We start from the raw sequence: 23,121 nt of genomic DNA, 5'->3' as shown, positions 1-23,121 counted from the left end.
AGGGTGGTCACAGAAATGGCTGGAAGTCCCTGGGCCAGCCACCGTGGTTTCTGATTGCAGGCTTGGTGCCGGCAGAGGGAAAGAGGGGGTGGGTGTGTGGGGATGCCCATGTAGTCCAGGGAACAGCAGGGTCCCCGCATCTGAGGACCCTATAGCCAAGGCTGTGGGCCCTAGAGCAAAAATCCTGGGCCCTCTTCTCCCAGGACCACGGAGGCCATGCTGTGGTCGGCTCAGGTGACCACCACTCAGGAGGGGCAGGAGGAGGGGAAATTCTTGAGTTACGAAACCAAGGCCCCCAGGATCCCACTTCTGCTTTTGTTTCTCTGTTTGAAGATGAAACGCTTTGTTAGCAGAAACTCATCCAGCAAGCTTTGGGAGTTGGAATGTAGAATTAATGATTCAGGCCCAAGTGAAACTTTCCTCGAGGGGCACTTTCTGGGAGGATCCTGTCGTCCTTCACTATGTAGGGAAAATGTCTCTCCAGAAAGGGCCTGGGCCTTCGGGAAATGGCCTTCAGAAAGCTAGACCAGAGCACAGTCCCGCGGGGAGACCCCCTGCCCATCCCCGGAGGCCCGGGCCCACGTGGGATGCGGGGAGCGGGGCACCTCTCCGGGGCCAAGGGTCCCAAGAACCCAAGGCTGGGGATGCCCCTGAGAGTGAACGAGGTCTGCCGGATGGGAGGCTCCCGGCTGGCGGCCGGGTCGGGTCTGGGGTCAGCCGAGACCTGGCGCGTGACCCGAGTCCGGGCGGCGGGGCCGTGTGGCCGGGCGGGGCGGGGCCGGGTCACCGGGGGCAGCCGCGCGCCCCGCCCCGGGGGAGTGTTCCGCCCGCGCGCAGCCACCTTAAGGGCCGGACCGGGCGGGGCGGCCGGGGCGGAGGCTGGCGGAGGAGCTACCGGCGCGGGATCCGAGTTAGGATCCGAGTCGGGATTCGAGTCGGGGTCCGATCGCAGCGGCGCGGGAGCCATGGCGTCGTCCGGGCCGGCGCAGTTGCTGCTGCTGCTGCTCGTGCTGCCGGCGAGCGCGGCGCGGGCCGGCCTCCACTTCCGCCCGGGCCGCGGCTGCTACCGGCCCCTGCGGGGGGACCAGCTCACCCAGCTGGGGCGCAGGTCGGGGCGGCTGGGGGGGCGGGGAGGGGCTGCCCATCTCCCGGGGCTTCGCGCCCTCTCCCGCCTGGGGGACCCTGCCGCCTCTTTGGGGTGCCAGGAGCCAGGACGCCCAGCCTCGCTTGACCTCTGAGGGTCAGGGCCAGCCCCGTTGCTTTGGGGGCGCGCTCTTTCACATTTGCGGGGTTGGACGAGGCGCACCGGTGCAGGAGGCAGGCCAGCCTCGCCGCCCTGGCATTTGGGGCATTGCTGGCGGAGCGGTCTGGTTCCTGCACTGGGGTGGGGGTGGGGGGGCGGGTGTGTGCCCTGCCCACTTCAGATTCTGAGCGGGCAGGGGCGTCTCCTGGCTGAGATGGCCCGCTCCCGCTCGCTCTCAGTTTGGGGAGGGGAGAGGGCGCTGGGGAAGGTGCCTGCGCGCCGGACCCCCAGGGGCCCCAGTGCTGATTCCGGTGGCGGTGGTCTGTTCCCAGGACATACCCCCGGCCTCACGAGTACCTGTCCCCATCGGATCTGCCCAAGAGCTGGGACTGGCGCAACGTGAATGGGGTCAACTACGCCAGTGTCACCAGGAACCAGCACATCCCCCAGTACTGTGGGTCCTGCTGGGCCCACGGCAGCACCAGCGCCATGGCGGGTAGGTCGGGGCTGCGGCCCCTCTTGACTGTGGGCCAGGAGGGCCCGTCCAGCTGCCTGCTTTGTCAGTACCGGCAGCTGCAGCCCGGGGTCCCTGGGGCCCGCAGTTCTGTGCCAGGACTCAGCCTGGCATGGGGCGGTGTCTGCATCAGGCCTAGGGGAGCGGACCCGGGGCCTGTGGATGCCCGGCAGTCACAGGACTGAAGACCTGTGACAAACGGCTCCCAGGAGCCTTATCTGTCCCGAAGCTTGTGACCTGGGCTCTTGGGGATCAAACCACAAACTCACCGAACCCCTTGCTGGTGTTTGGGTATGCGGAAGTGAAACTACTTTTCAGCGTAGTTAATATTTGAAATGAATGCCTGCCCTGGGCTTGGAACATTGAGCAAGGCTGGCCGTTTTCTCATCTGGGCCTTAGCCGCCTGGCTGCAGCGAGGGCGGGAAACCTCGAGGCCAGGGTTGCGGGGCGGGGGTGGGGGGGATCCGAAGTCAGCGCCGCTCTAGAAGGCTGCTGGGCCTGCCTTGGTAGGGGAAGGAGGGGGACTTCACACCAGCCTGGGCCTTCATTCAGCTCGGGGTTCCGGGAGCCTGCAGTCACGCCGGAATCTTTCGAACTCCTGCCCTGTGGCATTGTGTTAAGCCAATGTGTGGCTACCGCCCCTGGCCTACGCTCGATGTCTCATCCCATTTAAGCCTCCTGGCTGCCCTGTGATTGCTCCCACTTTGCAGATGAGGAAACTGAGGCTCCTGGCAGGGAGGTCAGGAGACTAGGCCTTTGTGGGAGTGACAGCTGGGAGCAGAGCCCGGAAGCTGGGCTGTCTTTAGGATGAGGAGTAGGGGTGGCGTCTGGACCCCAGGGCCAGCCAGCTGTACTGGGGGCATCTGGCAGGGTCTCGTGGTGGCCCTGCCCCATCTCTCCTGGGGGCTGTGTTGTACTTCTGACCCTTCAGGAAGGAGGAGGTCGGGGGCGGGTAGGCTGAGCCCCATTTTATTTTGTTTTATTTTATTAAAAGATTTTGTTTTGGCTGCACCCCGCGGCTTGCAGGATCTTAGTTCCCCAACCAGGGGTTGAACCCCGGCCCACAGCAGTGAACACGCCGAGTCGTAATCACTGGGCCACCAGGGAACTCCCTGAGCCCCATTTTAGGGTGTAGGAGCTCTTCTGGGCAGCTGGGGAGGCCCCTGACTGGGAAGGAGATGGACAGGGCCCCTGGAGAAGAGGCTTAACCACTGGAGCCGCTGGGAGACTTCAGGGCCCCGCAGGCAGGCAGGCAGGCAGGCAGGGTGTGGGCGGGCCTTGAGCCAGAGGCTCAGGGCAAAGGCCTGGCAGGAATGGCGCACTCCCTGGCCTGGAGGAACTGAGAGGGCCTTTGTGGCAGGGGCCTAAGGGTGGGTGGGGGAAGCTGAGAAGGTCACCAGGGGCCCTACCCCCAGGGGGAGGGGCCAGGCAGAAGCCTGAGGGATCTTAGGGAGGGAGTCACATGCCAAGATTTGCATCTGTAGAGGAGTGCGGGGCCTGGAGGGGATGGTGGGGCCTGGAGGGGATGGCGTGTCCCTGTTCACAGGTCAGCCCTCCACTTGCTGGAGTGAAGTCTCCTGGGCAGATAGATGACTGCTTCTCCCCTCTTGCTCTCCGACCGCTAACGGCCTCCCTAGCAGCAGGCATCCTCTTCCTCTTTCACTGAGAAAACAGAAGCCCCCAGAAGGGGACTTCCACGGTGCCCGGCCCAGCTGCCACCTGCTGCAGCTGGTCATAGCTCGCCTTCCCTCCCGTCCCCGGGCGTCCAGCGTCTGAGCCCCTGGACGAGGCCATCCTTGCCGATGCTCAGACCTGGCCATCGCTGAACCCCACCCCGTCTCCAGCCGCCACCCCACTTCTGGGCTCCTGGAGGGGCCTGCAGTCCCCACTTCCTCCCTGCCAACCCGACCCCCTCCAGTCGCCTGCCAGCTCCTCACCAAGGTCACCGGCACGGGGCCGCCAGGGGCAGGTCTGGTGGTTGCCCCCGGGCCTCGCCCTGCCCGGTTGTGCTTGATCACCCCCTCCCCGAAATGTTTTCCTCGGCTTTAGCCACAGGCCCCCCCGATCTCTGCCTCACCGGCCCCTCCTTCACCCCCCTCACCGGCTCCTCATTCCCCCGGCTTAACTTCTGGACCTTGGGCTCCCCAGGACCCTGCACCTGGACTCGGCCTTCACGTCGCCCCGCGGGACACCTCCAACCTCAGGTGTTCCTCCTTTCTGCCACCACCCTCACCCCCAGACCGGTCCTTCCCCGGCCTCCCTGATGGCTCCAGGAGAATGCCATCCCTCCCTCACTCGGGCCCAGGCCCAGAGGCACGCCACCGGCCTCCTGCTTCTCACCCTCAGACCACCGGCCGCAGGGCTGGACCCCACCTTCAAAGCGCCGCCGCGGAGCTGCCCCCCCGGCCCGCCTGTTGCTCCCCTGGTGCAGCAGCTCAGACCCAGGCCGGGGCCCTTTTCTGTTCTGCTTGAAGCCCTCCAAGGTTTCAGGCAGATAAAACAAAACCCTGCCTCGCCCGCACAGCCTGTGTAAGCTGGCTCCCTGTTCCGTGTTGGGACCCAGTTTGGACACCAAGAGCTGAAGAACGGGGCGGGGCACCCTCAGGTGGGAGGGGTTATTGGGTGAAGCGGTGTCAGCTGGAGGGCCAGCAAGGCCGGGGAGGAGGCTTGAGCGCCCAGGGCAGCGCCGGCCGGAGGCTGCTGAGAAGGAGCTTGGGGAGACCTGCGGGGGGGGGGGGGGGTGGAGGGCGGGGCTGACCCGCACAAGGGGGTCCACAGAGGGCTGTCCGCGGAAGAGCACTGGGGGAGTGCGTCCAGGGGCACTGGGGGAAGGGCTGGGGTGCGTGCTGGTGACTGGCCGTGGGTTCCAGAAGGCCCGGGGCTGGTCACATGGCCGGATGTAGAGCCCTGTGGGCCCAAGGGCCTAGGAGGTGACCCCAGAGCTATAGGGAGCCTGGGGATGCAGGAGGGAAGGAAGGGGGCGCCTGGAGGGGGCTGCTGGTGGGTGGAGGGCCTGGCCGCTTGCTCGCCATCATCAGGGAAGGAACAGGCGCAGCTGCGGTGAGTTCTGACCTGGAGGGGGGATCTCGGGATGCGGCCACGAGGTGGGTGGTTGCGGGAGCGTCGCTCCGGGAGAGTGGAAAGCGAGGTGGCGGCCCGTGGTAGTGTTGGCTGCAGGGCCCCGCAGGATGCTGTCTGTGCAGGGAAAGGGAGGGCAAGGCGCGGGGGGCCGTGGCTGCCCTCAGCCGTCCCCAGCTGCCCCGTGGGGCGTGTGGGCCCAGGCGCGTGCGGAGTGAGAGCGGGGTCGCCGACCGGCCCCTAGTCTGGCTCCCCAGTGCCCTCGGGGATCTACCAGCCTTGAGGCAGGACACGCCCGGCCCTGCCTGGATGGCACTTGTAGTGGGGGGAGGGTGGGCATCGGTGCCAGGAAGGGCCCGGGAGGCCTCTCTGGAGAGCAGGGACCCCAGGGAGGAGGGGAGGGCCCTCCAGAGAGGGATGCGTGGCCCCCGGAGCGGCAGGCAGTGGGGTGGGTGCTGACCAGCATGGGTGCTGCCCCCGCAGACCGGATCAACATCAAGAGGAAGGGAGCGTGGCCCTCCGTACTGCTGTCCGTGCAGCACGTGATCGACTGCGGCAACGCCGGCTCGTGCGAGGGGGGCAACGACCTGCCGGTGTGGGAGTACGCCCACCGGCACGGCATCCCCGACGAGACCTGTAACAACTACCAGGCCAAGGACCAAGGTAGGGATTGCTCACCCCCCAGACGCGCACGCACACACGCGCGCGCACACACACACACTCACACTCTGCCCTCTTCCCAGCGCGCGTGTGGCCGGGGCCCTGGGGGAGGGTGGGACGGAGCTGGGAGCCCCCTGCCGCCGTGTGCCTCGTGGGGCGGGGCGACGGGAAAGTTGGGGCCTGGCCTCCTTGGTGGGAAGACCAACAAAAAAGGACTTGGGATGGGGGTCTCCAGCCTGCGTGCCCTGCGGCCAGGCCAGGCCCTGGTGTTTGGGTTCTGACACGTTGGCATTTTGGTGGTTTCATGGCCCTTTGTAAGGGGAATGCTCATCAAGGGAAGAGTGTTTTCCAGGAGCTGGGTGTGGTGAGCAGGCAAGAAGCAGGCGGGCCCGGCCTGGTTCGAGACCCTGGTCCCGGCCGCCTGCATCTGGGTGGATTCGGAGCCGAGGGCGCAGCACGGACCAGCGGATGCAAGCTGGCCTGGGGCGCTGGAGTCGGCCTGGTCCTTTCAGGCTGCTCCCCTTGGAAACCCAAGGAAAGAAAAAGTCCAAACCCTAACACCACAGTGGGTAGTTTTAAGTCACCTGTCTGAGCTCCCTCGTAACCAGAGCAGAGAGCTGAGACCAACTCAAAAGGCCTTTTGAGACAGGAGCGAGGAGGATGGCGGTGTGTGGGGGGAGCCCGGGGGGCTTTTCTGCCCCCCTTCCATCTGTAAAAGGTGTGCTCAGGCCCCTGTACCTTCCGAAGGCGCCATCCCACGCCCACAGGCTGCCCCCGCCTTGCCTCCCAGGCCGTATTGCCCAGCCAGAAAGCATCTCCCCAAACTGGTCCAGTGAGTTGTTGAAGTGATAGATGCAGCAGGGGTCAGAGAACCAAGGAGAGGTGTCCAGGATGAAGGGGAGCAGGTAGGGCCCCCGAGGGCTCAGAATCGGGAACCAGGTGGTCCTTGGAGTCCTGATCCACCCAGAACTGGTCTTGTCTGTCCTCGGCCAGGCTCCTCCAGCCCACCTAGTACAACAGGGCCAGATGGAACTCATCAGCACCTGATTGTTTGCAATAAGTAGTCCTGTCTGTTTTTTTTTTTCCTTTGGCTGTGTTGGGTCTTCGTTGCTGTGCGCGGGCTTTCTGTAGTTGCGGTGAACGGGGGTTACTCTTTGTTCCAGCGTGTGGGCTTCTCATTGCAGTGGCTTCTCTTGTTGTGGAGCACGGGCTCTAGGGCGCACAGGCTTCAGTAGTTGTGGTGCATGTGGGCTCAGTAGCTGTGGCGTGCAGGCTCAGTAGTTGTGGCTCACGGGCTCTAGAGCGCAGGCTCAGTAGTTGTGGCACACGGGCTGAGTTGCTCCGCGGCATGCGGGATCTTCCCGGACCAGGGATCGAACCCGTGTCCCCTGCACTGACAGGCGGATTCTTAACCACTGCGACACCAGGCAAGTCCCAGTAGTCCTGTCTTTGTATTAGCAAGTGTGGCCACAGATCCACCTTTTTTCAGGTTGTCCTGGGCATTTGGTGTCCAAGGGACAAATTAAACCAACAGTTTAATCCTCAAGGAGTTTCATGTCTTGGGGGAGGAGTCTGGATAGATACAAAACTATAACAGAAATAGGTAACGTGAAAGCAGTAAAAAGTGGTGCTGTGGGCCGAGGCAGGATAGACGAGGTGAGAAGTAATGCTGTCTAGGGCCCAGGAAGGACGCAGGAGACGGTGTGGAGTCTTCCAGATCTCATAGCTGCACTGTTTTTTGAGGCCTAATTATTGATACCTCCTCAGACCGAAATAATAAGAAAATGCTTATCTTTTCCCCAAACATGTCAGCCTATTCACTAGCCAACAATACAATCTTATTAAAAGTGAATAATTTAATTACACTCTATTCTCAGCTGTAGAGTATTGTGCAAAGGCCTTTCTCCCAGCTTTAAAGGAAAAGTGGAGCTTTTGAGCACCTACTATGTGCTAATTAACGTTTCTTTCCACTGAGGCCTGGGGAAAGGCTTTTTATAACTCCTGCAGCTGAAAGAAGAGGGTAATTAAACACCCAAGGGCAAGAAGATTTCCATTATTAGCTGATGGATGGAGCGTTCAGTTAGAAAAGTGGAGATTGGGTCTGGGCATGCTTCTTTGTTCCCGGGTTAACGAGGAAATGGCCTCACGCTGACTTTCCGTGCTGTCCCCAGAGTGCAACAAGTTTAACCAGTGTGGAACATGCACTGAATTCAGAGAGTGCCATGTCATCAAGAACTACACCCTCTGGAAAGTTGGCGACTACGGCTCCCTCTCAGGGAGGGAGAAGATGATGGCAGAAATCTATGCGAAGGGCCCCATCAGGTGAGGAGCTTTGAGACCCCTGCCCGCGGAGGGCGTGCACGCTTCCAGTAAACGGGACCCGGGTGATTTTCACCCTTTCCTTCTGGCCAACTCTACCCACAAGGCTGGAGACACGGCTGCCACGTGAGTTTTCTCAGAAGTAAAGCTCAATAGCCCATGTGCCCCTCGTAGGATTATTGTGAGGGAAGGACACAGCCATGGACAGTTCCCAGCGTGTAGCCAGCGCTCTGGGGCGGCTGGTACAGCTTCGGTAGGGAGGGCGCAAGTGAGTAACAGAAGTTTGGGCAGAATCATCAGGTGTGCGTTATCTGAGTTGGATCCACACGGCTCTTCCTAACGATGGTCAACGATGGCCATTGAAAGCGCTCATTCTTTCCCTGCTTGCTCTCAGCTGCGGTATAATGGCAACGGATAAGATGTCTAACTACACCGGTGGCATCTATGCTGAATACCACGACAGGGCCTACATAAACCACATAGTTTCCGTGGCCGGCTGGGGTGTCAGCCACGGGACGGAATACTGGATCGTCCGGAATTCGTGGGGCGAACCATGGGTAAGACATTTCCACTGCGACTCCTCTCACTCGGATGGTTCTGGGGGTTTTGTAGCCGAGAACTGCGGCCCTGAGCAGAGGGGCTTCAGGCTCCAGACATGTGGGGTGCGGTCCTTCTGCGCTGCACGGGGGCCGTCCCCGTCCTGTGCATCGCAGCACGTGTAGCTGCATCCCCGGCCTCCACCCAGTAGATGCCAGATGCTCCTCCCCGCCCCCCAGCTGTGACAACCAAAAACGTCTGCAGACGTTGACAGATGTCTCCCCAGGGGGATGGGGGCTGAGAAGTGCTGCTTTAGAAGTTTCCGTTTAGCTAGCTTTTATTCCTTTACAGCCATCTCATTCTTTTTCTTGCCATACTTTCGGCTCTTCTAAGTAATACTGTGGAGTTTCTTCAAAAATACTTTTGAGTCAAAAACCCAGGGGAATTAAATTATCTGCCAGAATCTTCATTTCTAAGACCTAGTATTAACCATTAACAGCTGAAGACACAAATTCATTGTTATTGAAATCAGGGAAGGTGATTTATGTCGAAGTGATGAAATGTCAGTATTTTTTATTAAACGACTATAAATGGGGATATTAATAGGTAGTCGAGTCATCTGGTCTAAAGAGTCGATCAACATTTTAGTTACATTAATTAGCTCTCGGCCTACAGGGCCACGTACCCCTCGTGTTGAATATTAACCAAGTTAGATATTTCACAAAAGCTATTTCCGAACAGGGGTCCCAGGAAAGGGAAGGGGCAGCCGAGCGGGTGGCGGGGACGCTGCGGGCCCCCCGAGCCTGAGGCTGAGTGAGGAGGGGCGGGGGTCAGTCTACGCAGAGCGCAGACAGGATCCAGCTGATGCACGGTCCCGCTCCTCACAGGGTGAGCGAGGCTGGATGCGCATAGTGACCAGCGCCTACAGAGGCGGCAAGGGTGCCGACTACAACCTTGCCATCGAGGAGAACTGCACATTTGGGGACCCCATCGTTTAAGGTGGACGTCTCCAGAGGAGCGGCTCCTAAATGATCGCATGAGCCGTAACCAGAGGGGATCCCACCTTCACGGGCACTGGGGTGGTACTGCCGTGGTTTGAAGGAACTGGGGGTTGACGGTCACATACGTGATGGCCGGTGACGGCCCTGGGCGCCGAGAAGGGACGGCTGACGCGATGCCGCACGGGCTGAAAGCGTTCCCGGGGGGGAGTCGCAGAGGGGACGACCCAGCACCCACACAGGACCGCTTCCTGCCGGGAGGACGGCAGCGCACCATCTACCTGCAGAAGAGTGATCCACCAGGCGGTGAATGATGTGACCTCCGTTTTCTTCAGTAAATGATTTGGCGACTGTGGTCTGTGATGTATTTAAGAGGTGGAACACTTCAGACTTGTCATCACCACTTCCTCTGTCACCCTGAAATCAATGGTAGGGCCGAGGGGGGATGGCGATCTCAAGTTGCCCAAGGGATGAATAAAATGCACACTTCACACCAGAACTGAATCTGAGTGCTTTATTTACACACGAAAACAACATTAACACTGGGACCTACACCTTCCAACCGCAGAAGGGCTTTTTATTTGTTCTCGGAAAATGAAAGCAATTGCAATATGAACTAATCAATGGAGCCTTGTGAGAAAACTTAAATCAACTTTGAAAATAGTTCATCAAAGAGTCTCAGTTTCTGAATTGCCATTGAAAATAGTTCACCTAAGAGTCTCAGTTTCTGAGTTTCCACCACCCCTGGGGCTGACAGTTGGCTACATCCCAAGAGGGAACGGGAACCTAGTTCCGCTACTGGGGGAAACGAATACTGTAAACAGGACTCGGGGGCGGCCCTGGACTCACGAGCAGGGGCTGTTGCTGACGGGGGCTGTTGCTGACGGCCGTTACACTGCTAACATCTTCCTTCCTAACAAAGTTATCTGCCTCCTCCCACCAGAGCCCATTTCCAAGATGCTGACGGGGCCTCTTCAACAACAGCTTCTGGAAAGGGTTCTTCCACAGCGGGTCTCCTGGAATGTTCTGCTCCGGCTCTGGAGGGTGCACTGAATCAGTTCACCAAGATGAAGTTAGACTTGCAGTGAGCTTTAACAAGCAGAAGGAAAACAGGCACTGGGTTAGAAACGGGAGGGAAACAATGACATTGAAAACTGCAGCCAAGAGACGCGCAGGCCAACCCTACCTATGAACTCTGTCACAGGGTCGTGTTCACCTTCCGTTTTAATGGTGCCGGCGATGCTGTCGTTCTCCAGGATAGGAAGGAAAAGCTGCACGAAGTCAGAGGTGTAGGGGGGCGCGACGACGTCGAGCACCTAGGGGAGCACAGCCGTGAGCGGCTCCGACTAGTCAGACGGCAGCCGTGCGCGAGACCCTCCCCCACGCCCCGCCACCCTGCTTCCTGCCCACCACCTCCCACATTAAGACGCCCGGGGCTCAGGCAGGTAAAGCACTGTTCCTGCAGGTAGGAGGTGCCTGGCAGACGGGTACCGTGCCACCGTCATCACCGTGACTCTCCGAGGGCACGGCTCCCGGAGTTCGGTGCAGGATGACACCGAGCCCAGAAGGGCGCTGCCAGGGGACGCGGGAGCCGGCGCCGCTGACCTCAGTCACAAAGTGGCGAATGAGGGAGATGTCGGTGTCCAGCTTCTCCAGACGCGTGCGGATGTAAGTGACCACGGGGAGCACGCAGCCCCGGCTCAGCAGGTGCACCGTCCTGTCCAGGAGGGTCTTCTTCAGCTCGAGCTGCGCGGGCAGGGCGACGAGGCTGAGACGGGGCCGCCTCCCCACGGGGCCGCCCAGCCCGAGGGCCGCCCGCTCACCTGCTCCATCACGTCCAGCTGGGAGTGCTCCGTCTCGAAGAGCTTCACCAGCAGCTGCAGGACCTGGGGGTGGAGGAGCTGGTGGCAGGTGCTGATCTACAAAGAGGCCAAAGGGAGCCGCCCTGAGCGCCACGGCTGGGTCTCCGGGCTCCCCATCGGCCCCAGAGAACCGCCACCAAAGACAGCTCGCGGCTGACAACAGCGGTCCCCAGCGCTCGGCCGGGGGCCAGTCAGCCTCTGTCCCATTCCTCATCCTTTCAGGGACGCTTGATAAAAACTGAGAGATCTGTGGAGTCAACGAAACTAGCTCCTTAAAAGGAAACTCCTCATTTGGAACAGAAATAACCAGCTCCGGAAGGACTGTCTCCTGAAGGCGTGGAGCGGACGGGCGGGAGCCTCGGGCCCGGAGCTGGGAGCCCGCAGCCCCTACCTCGTCCAGCAGTGCCAGGTGCACCGGGGTGTGGTCCGTCTGCAGCTGGAAGTACCTCGGCTCGGACACAGTCCAGTCCACCCACTTCAGCACGCCCATGGCCACCACCGGAAACCTGCAGGTAGACGAGGCAGAGCGCTTCCTTTAACCAAAGTTTTCTACAGGGTAAACACCACCAACTCTACCCAGCGCATCAAGTCACTCTTCAGCGCGCTCTGCCAGGGAGACGCGACGAGTGAGAACAGGCTGACGGGACCAGCATCCTCTCAGACGCGCTGCTCGAGAACCTGAATCCCACGCTCAGCTGACTGTGGACCAACCGTGCCGGTTTGAAAGGAAAAGACCATTCATGCAGCACTCCATGAGCTTGGGGGGCTGGGCTGAAGCTTACTTTTACTTAGCAAACCCTTTCTTTGTCACTAGTACAAATCAACGGAGGAAGATTCAAATGCCTAAGAGGACACCCCGTGTGTAAGCTTTTCTAGTGAATGCTTATTTATATAATTGGCATGACGCACACCATTTCTATCTAGGCGATACTTCGTTGGTCTAACTTTTAGTGTAAATAGAGCCTCTTCTTCAAATCAATTTTGGTAATTCTGGTTGGTCTTCCTTTTTCTTAGTCTAATTTGCAAACAGACTTCCAGCAAGTAAATACCTGAAAATTACTCATGCTGCTAGAACAGTTTAATGTGCTCTCTCTGTATTTACAAAAGAGAAAATAAATACGATGAATAAGTATCTCTGAACCTGTTATATGTTTTGAGCTTTTAATACGAAGCTCAAAGCACCCCCCCCCCCAGAGAATCAGGCTTAGAACCCCACGCACTCACCGGATACACTGGTACAGGGTGCTCAGCTCGGCCACAAGCTCAGACGCCCCTTTGTTCTCATTGCAACACAAGTTGTGAACAGTCTCAACAGCTTTCGATGTCGACTTCAGCTCGTCTTTATTGATGCTGACTCGCTTGTTCTGGAAACACACGAAGTCGGTGAATCCCGACGGTGCCCGCGTCCTTGCAGTCGGGGTAACCTGGCCTCGGCCCTTCTCTCTGCAAACCCCCGTCCCCGTCTCTGAAGTGTCCCCGTCACACAGCGAGACCGTCCGCCAGGGAGACCAGCGTCTGTCGGTGGCTTAGGGAATCGGTTTCGTTTCTTTAGTCACACTTCAAATTACAGTTTAGATTAGTATCGTAGATGCTGTGTGCCTTTCCTTGAGACATTTAGCACTTTGACTTATTTTATGCAGAAACATTAGAAAAGACATTTCTGAGACTAGTTGGGCCCGTGATTCCCTGCAGCCAAATTTCCCAAATAACCCCAAGGAGAGGAGGTTGCCGGCTCCCTGAAAACGTCCGCGAGCTCTCCGAGCCGACAGCACCTTCTTCCAGGTCTCCACCACGCTCGCCGCATACGCCAAGATGTGGATGTACTTGTGCTTGTGGTCCTGGTTGATCCTGGCCCCTGGCTTGAAGAGTGACTGCATGAACAGGTCCAGGAAGGCCGGCACCCGGATCTGAAGAGAAACACACACACACGCTGAGAAGGAACACAGGAGTGAGACGGCAGCTGAGTCCACACGCACCCATGGCAGGAGGGCCCGCTCACGTCCACCGCTGCACGTGCCTCAGAGCTTGTGAGGGCCGAGGATGTGATGAGGAAGGACCGGGGGAGGACAGAAACACTTCAAGAGGAATGTGCACTCGCTGACTTCAGAGAATTAAAAGAAACACCACCTTTCCAGAAGCATATACTTCAGATCGGCACTGAGGATGTCCCATCTTAGGTTAAAATGAAAAGCAACTCACGAGTTCAACAGGAGGCGGGTCCATGCTTGTAAACATCTTGAACAGGACCGTGATGTCGGCCGGATTCAGGGCTCCCTTGGACAACATCGCCCCAAGGGCCTGACACGCCCGGGGGTAGGAGGCAGCTGTGCCCAGAGCGAGCGTGATCTGACTGGCGTCATGGCCTCTTGATGAAAAAAAATCGTGTATCCCGTCATTGACGAGGTGGCTCTCTGTCCCGCCCTCTCCTTCCTTCTCTCTCCTTCTCCTCCCTTCCTTCTCTCTCCTTCTCCTCCCTTCCTTCTCTCTCCTTCTCCTCCCTTCCTTCTCTCTCCTTCTCCTCCCTTCCTTCTCTCTCCTTCTCCGCCCTTCCTTCTCTCTCCTTCTCCCTTCCTTCTCCTCCCTTCCTTCTCTCTCCTTCTCCTCCCTTCCTTCTCTCTCCTTCTCCTCCCTTCCTTCTCTCTCCTTCTCCTCCCTTCCTTCTCTCTCCTTCTCCTCCCTTCCTTCTCTCCTTCTCCTTCCTTCCCTCTCCTTCTCCTTCCTTCCTTCTCTCTCCTTTTCCCTCCTTCCTTCTCTCTCCTTTTCCCTCCTTCCTTCTCTCTCCTTCTCCTTCCTTCCTTCTCTCTCCTTCTCCTTCCTTCCTTCTCTCTCCTTCTCCCTCCTTCCTTCTCTCCTTTTTCTTCCTTCCCTCTCCTTTTCCTTCCTTCTCTCTCCTTTTCCTTCCTTCCTTCTCTCTCCTTTTCCTTCCTTCCTTCTCTCTCCTTTTCCTTCCTTCCTTCTCTCTCCTTTTCCTTCCTTCCTTCAGATTTATGCTTTGACCTGTTGGGGTCCCTTTGTTTTTTCATATTTCTCTCATCCACTGGTACGTTTACTAACTGACCCATGAAAACATTTAGAGCTAACTGGGAAAGAATGGTTCAGTACAGCTTGCAGGCTTCCTAAAAGGAACCACGCACTTTTTCAGTATCTTAAGACTCTGTTAGTAGAAAATAAAGCTAATTAGAGCTAGTTTTGTTCTGTAAGATATGGACCACGATCTAACAATCAGACTAGTAAAGAACTATTTCAGGACTGCTGCCATGCGCCATGGATGAATCCCAATATATTGGGAATTTAGGTTCATAAATACAGTTAGGTTCATAAATACAGTGAATTAAACAATGAGCAAATCGTTTACCAAATATTCATCGAAGCAAAACTTTACAAAGCAAGCTCTCTTCACGTATTTAAAATCAGCCCGACTTTTTCAGCTCTACTGGATAAAAGCAAGTTTCCTATCTGTCAAAAACAGGAGGACCCCGAGTCTTCGGTTGTGGACACGGGGCAATGCGGTAGGGGCGAGAGTGAGCGGAGAGCCAGCCTCTCACCTCTCCTGGGCGAAGCGCTGGACCTCCTGTGCGATCCGGCGCACGGCCGAGCCCCCCTGCTCCTCCTGGGCCAGCACGGACATCAGGGCCTGCGCGAACAGATACGTGTGCTCCCCGTGACACACCATCTTCTGGAAGACGGCAGGGAGAGAGAGTGGGGGGTTTCAGGACCACAGCGACGACAGAGGCAGACAGAAGAGTCCGACTCCGACAGTTGTGCACGGAGGTCCCCAGCTGGGAGGGCGCCCTGGGACCCAGACATTCTCCCCAGTAAAGAGCACGACCCCAGGCAAACGGCCTCCTCCTAAGCTGAGCCACATCGAGGGAAGCGCTTACAGCAAACTCAGGGAGATTCTTTTCGAGGTTTTCTTCCCCTCCGTCCAAAATCGTAGCTAGAGAGGTACGAAGCACTCTAGAAAACACCTCCAACTGCTGGCAGGCCGTGGACACGCTGGTGATCTCCCCCTGGTATCCTGCATCGGAAATAAGCTGCGACACGGAAGTCAGCCAAACCCAGCGCTGACGAGCCGTGGCCCCGCGCCCACAGGAAGGTGGCCGCTGGCCGAGCGGGGGTGAGGCGGGGCCGGCACCGGTCGTGGGTCTCAAGCTTCTGCTCGGGTCCCCACTTCACTAACTAGGCTGGCGGTCCCAGTCAAAGCCCCCACCCTCGGTTCTTCGTGTGTGAGACGGAGGATGCTCGCCTCCGGACACAAGGCTGTGCCGCGTTCCCGCCACACCCTACAACCCAGTCCACGTCGATCCCCAAACACAGAGTCTACGCTTCTCTTTCTCGATGTTTATGACTTACTAAAGTGAAACGACGAAAACCTTCACAAAAAAAGCACGTAGGATCTTTTCAAAGGACACAGACCAACAACCAACCAAGTCAAAATCACCCTCATTCATAAAGACTTTCATCTTTTCTCGGACTCTAGGACTCTTCCTACCTTAACAGTGAAGTTCAGCATCAAACAGTCTGGGTGGGCTTCAGCCAGTTTGTAGAAAAGGTCTCTCCACGTGGTATGGGCAATCATTTGTTCAAGCCAAGCGGGGGTCTGACAACAAACAAACAAACAGCAAGGTAAGAGGCCTGGCTTGAGCCTAAGTGAAGAGTGCGTCGTGTCAGCAGGCACAGGAAGAGCCCCTGGGCTCCTAGCTTTGGCCGCGGTCCCCTACAGGACGAAGCAGGCCCCGGGCTGCTGAGACCACTTGGTGGCCGGGCGGCCGAGCCAGAGCCCCGAACGCCCCCGCACGTGTGGAAGCTCCAGCCCCTCACGAGACGGCGCTGAAAGGCGCTTCCTGGGGCGTCTGAGGCTAGCGGCCGCATCACACGCACCGACTCATGGTGCGTGGGCTGCACGCCCTCAGCAGAGAGAGGCAGGCGGTCTCATCCGTCACCACATGCAGCGGCCACAAAAATGTGTCCCCTGCTCTCTGGTTGTGCGATTGACGGACCCGGGGCGGCCCCGAGTCCACCTCACACCCAGCGCCCGGCGCTCTGAGCGCACAAGATCTCTCTGCCCCGAGTAGAGCATTTAACAGGACATTCGGACTCTATGCAAGTTCAGTCTCACCCTGATTTCAGCCCCCGACTCTTACATGACTGACACAACACGCCACACTCCACTGTGCAGGTGGAATCAGCAAAAGACTCTAGGAGCTGGAATTAAAAAAGGGAAAAAGGTTCCTCACCTCTCCTTCTTCAGTAAAGATAGAATCTGCTTTGCGGGGGTCGAAATGTTTGATCAATAAACTCTTCAGATGATTTTCCACAGTTTCCTGAACCTGCACGGGTTCAACACCTGAAAGAAAATGAAAGCCACGAGATGGAAAATGGCAATCTCTCAATTCACTGTGTTATTTTAGAAAAAGTAGACAGATCAAAAGTTTCCATGCAAATCAAATATCACAGAACTGCTTCTGACCACTTAGGATCTGGGGCCTCTTATAAAAATTAATATTACTCATATTCGATGGTAAGACCCAAAAAGGAGTCCAGGGCAAAACACATGCTTGTTTACGTGGAAAGGACAGTGACATCTTCGAAGCCTCGCTAGGAACAAGGACAAATTGCCAAAATGGAAAAACATCCCCCCCTCCCCCATGGAAGAACAAAGCAGATGCCAGCCAAGGGGCACACTCGTGTGTGATCACGTGACAGCAGGGAGTCAACTCGCTTACGGGCAGCACCTACTCCGCGATGTCATCTGTACTCAGCACAGAGGATTTACAGTAAGGCTCCACTTGCATCATATTAGCTGAAAGCCATAAACACGCCCAGTCCTAAATTATCCATCGTTTCTGCTTGCTATAATAGACCTCTTAAAAATGACACACTGAACATACACTGTATAATCCTCTACTTCTACAACATGGTGGGGAAAACAGCTCAGTGAGAATCACATTTGCAGGTTATCTGTAAACCTCAATTATTGAATCAAAGATAAAAATCAAGCCAATGAAAATGGGTAAGAAGTTCAGTTTTTACTGACAGAGGTCTTAAAAACCAGGAAAACAAACAAACAAACAAAAAGAACCAGGAAAACAAAGAAGGCCTTTCCAATTTATCAGCATGATAGCGACCCAGCGGTCTACTGTAAGGTCTACCGTAAAGGTCGGGGTGGGGAAGAGCCAGGGCCCGGCCCCCCCGAGCACCTGTCTGAATGAGCCACTCGGCCAGCAGGTTGACAGTCTGGGCCACGGCAGTGTAGTTCTCTGACAAGAGCTGGATGACGTTCTCTGGAGACCCTCCCGCCTGAAAATACCTAGAAAAGAGTAACAAACAAACTGTGACACTCAAATGGACGTAGATGGGCATGGGGATGGACAGCCACGGCAGGGTGAGGAGGAAGACAGGTTATTCAGGCTTTTAAAGTGCGGGGACCCCTACAGGCCTTCCATTCCCGTACCACATTCTTCTGAATTTCACGTATCAAATTTCACAAACATCTTTTGGGTCTATTACACAACTTTCTCCTCCCAGTACAAACAACCTTTCTCACATACCTCTTCAGAGTGTTAAAGATGGAGGGTTCCATTATATAATCCCGGGTAGAAAATTTATGTAGGCATTCTTGCTGGACCTCGGCATCATCTTCTCCCTCTCCATAATCATCCTCCTGCTGGTGGCAAAGAGAGCCAGGCTATTCTTCATTACTACAAATACCCTGCAATCTCACCTTAAACCCGTATAATGCTGTCCATGTCAAAAGTGTTCCACCTGGTTGAGAATCTGCCTGCCAATGCAGGGGACATGGGTTCGAGCCCTGGTCTGGGAAGATCCCACATGCCGCGGAGCAACTGGGCCCATGTGCCACAATCACTGAGCCTGCACGTCTGGAGCCTGTGCTCCGCAACAGGAGAGGCCGCGATAATGAGAGTCCTGCGCACCGCGATGAAGAGTGGCCCCCCCGGGCTTCCCTGGTGGCGCAGTGGTTGGGAATCCGGCTGCCAATGCAGGGGACACGGGTTCGCGCCCCGGTCCAGGAAGATCCCACATGCCGCAGAGTGGCTAGGCCCGTGAGCCACAACTACTGAGCCTGCACGTCTGGAGCCTGTGCTCCGCAACGGGAGAGGCTGCGACAGTGAGAGGCCCGCGCGCCGCGATGAAGAGTGGCCCCTGCTCGCCGCAACTGGAGAAAGCCCTTGCACAGAAATGAAGACCCAACACAGCCAAAAATAAATAAATTTAAAAAAAAAAGATCTCTCATTAAAAAAAAAAAGAGTGGCCCCTGCTTGCCACAACTAGAGAAAGCCCTCGCACAGAAACGAAGACCCAACACAGCCATAAAAAAAAAAAAAAAAAAAGAGTCTGATGGTTAATCTCATTCTTAAAAAAAAAAAAAAAAAAAGTGTTCCACGGACTTCCCTGGTGGTGTAGTTGTTAAGAATCCGCCTACCAATGCAGGGGACACGTGTTCGAGCCCTGGTCCAGGAAGATTCCACATGCCGCGGAGCAACTAAGCCCATGCGCCACAATTACTGAGCCTGCGCTCTAGAGCCCGCAGGCCACAACTACTGAGCCCGCGTGCCACAACTACTGAAGCCCATGCTCCACAACAAGCCACCGCAACGAGAAACCCACGCACTGCAATGAAGAGTAGCCCCCACCTGCCACAACTAGAGAAAGCCCACGCACAACAACAAAGACCCAATGCAGCCAAAAGTTAATTAATTTTTTTAAAAAAAGTTCAACGTTATGTCATTTCATTTGACTTTCACGACAATCTCATGAAGTACGCTGGACAAGTAACAAGTGGCTAAGAAAACGGAATCCAGAATCATACCAAGTGAGATTGTATCGCGACTCCATGCTGGCGAACTTGTGTACGCGGTCATACAGGTTACCGCATCTCATACAAGACACCTCACCTGGGCATCCATTTCTCTTCCACTGAACAAAGACAACAATAGGACCTACTCCCATTTGGCTGCTGTGAGGATTCCAGGAGCTAATTTTTGGAAGAGCCAAGCACAGCACCTGACATTCAGTATGAGTTCAGTAGATGTCAGCTACTATTACTGTCTTCACTATTACTATTTCGTATGTGCCATGCATGGAAGGCTTTCCAACAAAGACTGAAGCAGCGATTCTTGAAGGCACAAGCCATCCATTTGCTGTCAGAAAGTGAAGCTCACTGGCTTGCCTCATATCAGCAGGCCTGCCTGGATACCAGTCCCTGTTCTGCATGGCAGCGACCTTAGGCAAGTCGCTGAATCTAAGGGCAAAACAGGATGATGATGTGATGACAATGGACTGAATGACCCCAAGGCCTGTCCAGCTTTAACGCTGTTACCAACAAGCAGATGCTTTTTGAACACTCACACTATACTGAGCGCTATACTTCCCACTAGGAAACCTAAGAAACTGCAAGACAAGAGATGGCTTTTTCTGCTGAAGTTTACTAACTAGTAACTGCCCCTAACATAATGGGGTAAGAGCTAGGCCAGAGATCAGCAAACTATGGCCCAGGGCCAAATCCATCCTCCCTTTGTCTTTGTAGATAAAGCTTTATTGGAACACAGCCACACGGCCCCCTTTTTAAAAACATATTGTCTGTGCCTGCTTCCCCCCTATAAAATGGGCAGAGTGGAGCTGTGACAGAGACCTGCAGAGCCAACAATATTTACTATCTGGCCCTTTGCAGAAAAGCTTGCCCACCCCTGATGCAGACTCACACCCTGACAGCGGTGCTCTGGGGGCAGAAGGAACCTGACTCCTGCACTACGGGGACCGGGGAGTCTCCTCTCAGACCTTATCTGAGTGGGAGCCTCGAGCGAGACTGGTGAAGGAAGGCCGGCCTTTGCCCCAAGAGGCATCCTTGGGTGTCTGGATTCTCGGGCTTCTACCCTGGGCACTCATCTTTTCCACTACATCTTCTCCTGGGTCATGCCACTTCCCTGCTCATAAATCTAGAATTTGGCCTAGATCTCTTTCTCTCTCAAGTTCTAGACTCAAGTATTCAACTGTCTATTCTCACTTCCATTCGCATGTCCCACTAGTACGGCAAACTCATTAGATTCCAAGCTGACCTCCTCTTTTCCCTCTAAACAGATCCGCTTCCTACAACCCATGTTTTCATAAAGGACTCCATCATCTCTACCTGTTACCTTAAACTCACAAACCTAGAAGAGGTCTTCAATTTCTGCTCCCACATCCCGTCCAAAGACCCATCAATTCTCTCTCCCACATGTCTAACCAACTTGGCCCTTCCTTCCCTCTTTCCCTCCGCCTTTGCTTATTTTGGGCACGCTCGCAGTAGCAATGGTCCCCCAGTGACGTGGTCTCATTCCTTCCTTTCAGTCACCTTTCACACTGATGCCACCATGACCTTAATAAGCCACAAATCTGATGTCTCTTTCTTGCTTAAAGTTTCCTATCTCCCTCAGAAAAGACATCCAGGCTCCAGCAGGACTTCAACCTTCCACTCGCTTGCCTGCCCAGTGTCATCCCTCGGCACTCCCCACTGGCAAGCCGCAGCCGGACTAAGCTATCTGCGTTTCAGTACCCCTTAGCTTCTGTCGTCTGGCCTGAATGTCACAGCAGCCTCCTTACACGTCTTCCTGCCTCCCCCAAATCCACCCACCATGGGGTTAAGTGAACAGAATTTGGGTCACAGAAACTGATCTTCCACTGTCTCAAAATCCAGCTTGTGCCACCCTTCCTGTCACCTTTCTTGACTTTCTCTCTATCCTCCATGAGATCAGAGTTAGAATGAACATGAAATGAACATCTAGCCCACCCCTCTCATCAGTGAGAGCCTATCAGGGTCAGTGGGCCAAATCGGGATCACGCTTGAAGTTCCCCAAACGTGAGACTCCCCAGACTCCTGTCTGTGGGCGTCTAGGCCTGGCTCTGCCACCCCTAACTGCTTAAGCAAAGGCAAACAACTGGCGTACTCAGTTTATAAAATGAAGGCACTGGAGTAGACGGCCCTTAGATATGCCCTAGTTGTAACGCGCTGCGACCGGAAGGCTTTGGTGGCCCGGCGGTTTGCGGGAGTGGAGATGGAGACAAAGGACCTAAGTGGGATCCCCATTCCTTCCTCTATGAGTTTCATGACCTTGGGCAGGTCACTAGGTCCTCTGGCCCGGCGGTTTGCGGGAGTGGAGATGGAGACAAAGGACCTAAGTGGGATCCCCATTCCTTCCTCTATGAGTTTCATGACCTTGGGCAGGTCACTAGGTCCTCCCGTCTCACTTTCTTCATTTACAAAATGAGCAGAGCTAACACCCAACTCAGTACCTTGAGCGTGGAATGAGATAATGCATGAAAACAGCTAGCCAGCACAGATTTTCAATTAGCTAAATCTGACTCTATCTCTCCACTCTAAGCCTCCAACACCCTGGAATGATCCAACACGTGAAGCTTAAGAGTGTCACTCCCTGCCCCCAACTCTTGAACAAGTCATGCTTTTCAGCAGCTCTCAAAGGCCGTTCAGAACCCACTGCTTCCACCAGGCAACTAACCACACAGGCCTCCTTTCAGCTCCTGGAACACAGCGCCCACCTTTGCATCCCTGTACCCCGGCTTCAATGCCCTCAGTGCCCCGCCAGCCCCTCTCAAAGGGGCACGCCCCGCTCCAGGCTTTCTTCCTTCAAAATACCACTTCAGTATGTCCCCAAAACACCTAGCCTTGACTCTTGTTAAAAGGCAGGTTCCTAGGCTCCCCTCCAGACCAACTCCTCCCAGGGGAGGGGCCTGGGAAGCTGGGTTTCACACATCACTTCGGGTGGGTCTCCGGATGAGAATCAGGTTGGGGTCCCCTGGCCGAGCGAGAGCGCCCAGTTCCGACTGTGCAACCCCTGGCTTCAGGGGAGAAGGTTCTGAGCCTCCCTCAGCTTCCACAGCAAACCCCTGAAGGTCAAGGATGGACGATCCTTTCCTCCTCACTCAGGCCGAGGACTGATTACATCAGCCAGAGCGCCCAAGAGTATGGTTTACAAACAGTAAAGCACATGTGGGGAAGTCCAAAGTTCCACTCTTCCCCCTCATGATGCTGAGTTGGATTGTTTTAAAGATTATGACTACTTTTCACACTGTGTGTGAAATGCCCAATCCTCCACCTTCAAGGTGGTGTCTGACCCTCCCGGGGGGGCTAGGAAGTCCCAGGACCCGGCCCCGAGGCCGCCCCAGGGTGGTCGGAAGGTCAGCTCGGGTCACGAGTGGGGGGCGGTGCCCCTGCGGCCGGAGCCCGTCACTGGGGGCGACCGGGTCCTCGCCCCGCATCCCCGTCCCGTGCCCCCCGAGAGGCCGCGCGCCCGGGGGGTGGTCGCGCGGCGGGAGGGGGCGGGGCGGGCTGTGCTTGGACCACGCGGCGGGGGCGGGGCCGGCCCGCCGGCGACGGAGACCAACAGTCCTCATCGGGGGCGCCCGGTACCCCCCTCACCTGGCCGCCGTCCGCCTCGTCGCCCCACTCGGCCGCGCTCCCGAAGTAGTCCTCGTCCATGATGGCGCCCGGCACGGCACCCGCCATCCTCTCGCGCGAGCGCGGGCGCGAGCACGGCGCATGCGCATGGCGGACGGGTGAGCGCACGCGCGGCTCCGCGGCCCCGCCCCCTGCGGACGCGCGCCTCATCCCAGGCGGGAAGCGCAGGGCCGGGGCGGAGGGGCGGGGCCGGCGCGGAGGGGTGGGGCGCAGAGGGCAGCCTACACGCGGCAGAGGGAACCGCCCGTACTGATCCAGGAGCGCAACCTGTTTGGGCCCCAGGGATATTGGATCGGGGTAGAAGTTTGGAACGTGTCCTGGCTTCCGGTCCCAGCTCCGGGTCTTTTTCACTGGGAATTTTGGTCCTCTGAGCATCAGTTTCCTCATCTGACACCTGGGCACAAGGGCAGGGCCAACTTATTGGACACGAGGTTTAT

The 23,121-nt window shown here is 56.6% G+C and overlaps 2 protein-coding genes across 4 annotated transcripts; one reads left to right on the top strand and one right to left on the bottom strand.

Moving 5' to 3' along the window:
• The first annotated feature begins 824 nt into the window (after positions 1 to 824).
• Positions 825 to 9,848, top strand: CTSZ (cathepsin Z). Its single transcript, XM_057529090.1, has 6 exons — positions 825 to 1,108; positions 1,576 to 1,739; positions 5,319 to 5,498; positions 7,667 to 7,817; positions 8,209 to 8,371; positions 9,239 to 9,848. Exons 1-6 carry the CDS (start codon positions 966 to 968, stop codon positions 9,347 to 9,349), a joined length of 912 nt encoding a protein of 303 aa, XP_057385073.1. The 5' UTR covers positions 825 to 965; the 3' UTR covers positions 9,350 to 9,848.
• A 1-nt stretch (position 9,849) lies between these two features.
• NELFCD (negative elongation factor complex member C/D) lies at positions 9,850 to 22,781 on the bottom strand. 3 transcript variants are annotated; one of them, XM_057529087.1, is made up of 15 exons: positions 22,646 to 22,781; positions 17,763 to 17,878; positions 17,412 to 17,521; positions 16,449 to 16,558; positions 15,704 to 15,811; positions 15,093 to 15,245; positions 14,757 to 14,887; positions 13,411 to 13,576; positions 12,984 to 13,118; positions 12,436 to 12,575; positions 11,603 to 11,717; positions 11,173 to 11,268; positions 10,955 to 11,095; positions 10,536 to 10,665; positions 9,850 to 10,438 (listed from the first exon to the last, which is right to left on the bottom strand). In XM_057529087.1, exons 1-15 carry the CDS (start codon positions 22,730 to 22,732, stop codon positions 10,404 to 10,406), a joined length of 1,773 nt encoding a protein of 590 aa, XP_057385070.1. In that variant the 5' UTR covers positions 22,733 to 22,781; the 3' UTR covers positions 9,850 to 10,403. The 3 variants fall into 3 exon arrangements, with proteins under 3 accessions (XP_057385070.1, XP_057385072.1, XP_057385071.1); XM_057529089.1 differs by having other exon boundaries at positions 14,757 to 14,845; XM_057529088.1 differs by having other exon boundaries at positions 17,763 to 17,875; positions 22,646 to 22,776.
• Positions 22,782 to 23,121: the final 340 nt, after the last annotated feature.

Source organism: Balaenoptera acutorostrata, chromosome 15 (assembly GCF_949987535.1).
Source record: "Balaenoptera acutorostrata chromosome 15, mBalAcu1.1, whole genome shotgun sequence".
NCBI classification, from domain to species: Eukaryota; Metazoa; Chordata; class Mammalia; order Artiodactyla; family Balaenopteridae; genus Balaenoptera; species Balaenoptera acutorostrata.
Note: the sequence above shows the minus strand (reverse complement) of the source record. Positions and strands in the feature narration are given on the sequence as shown.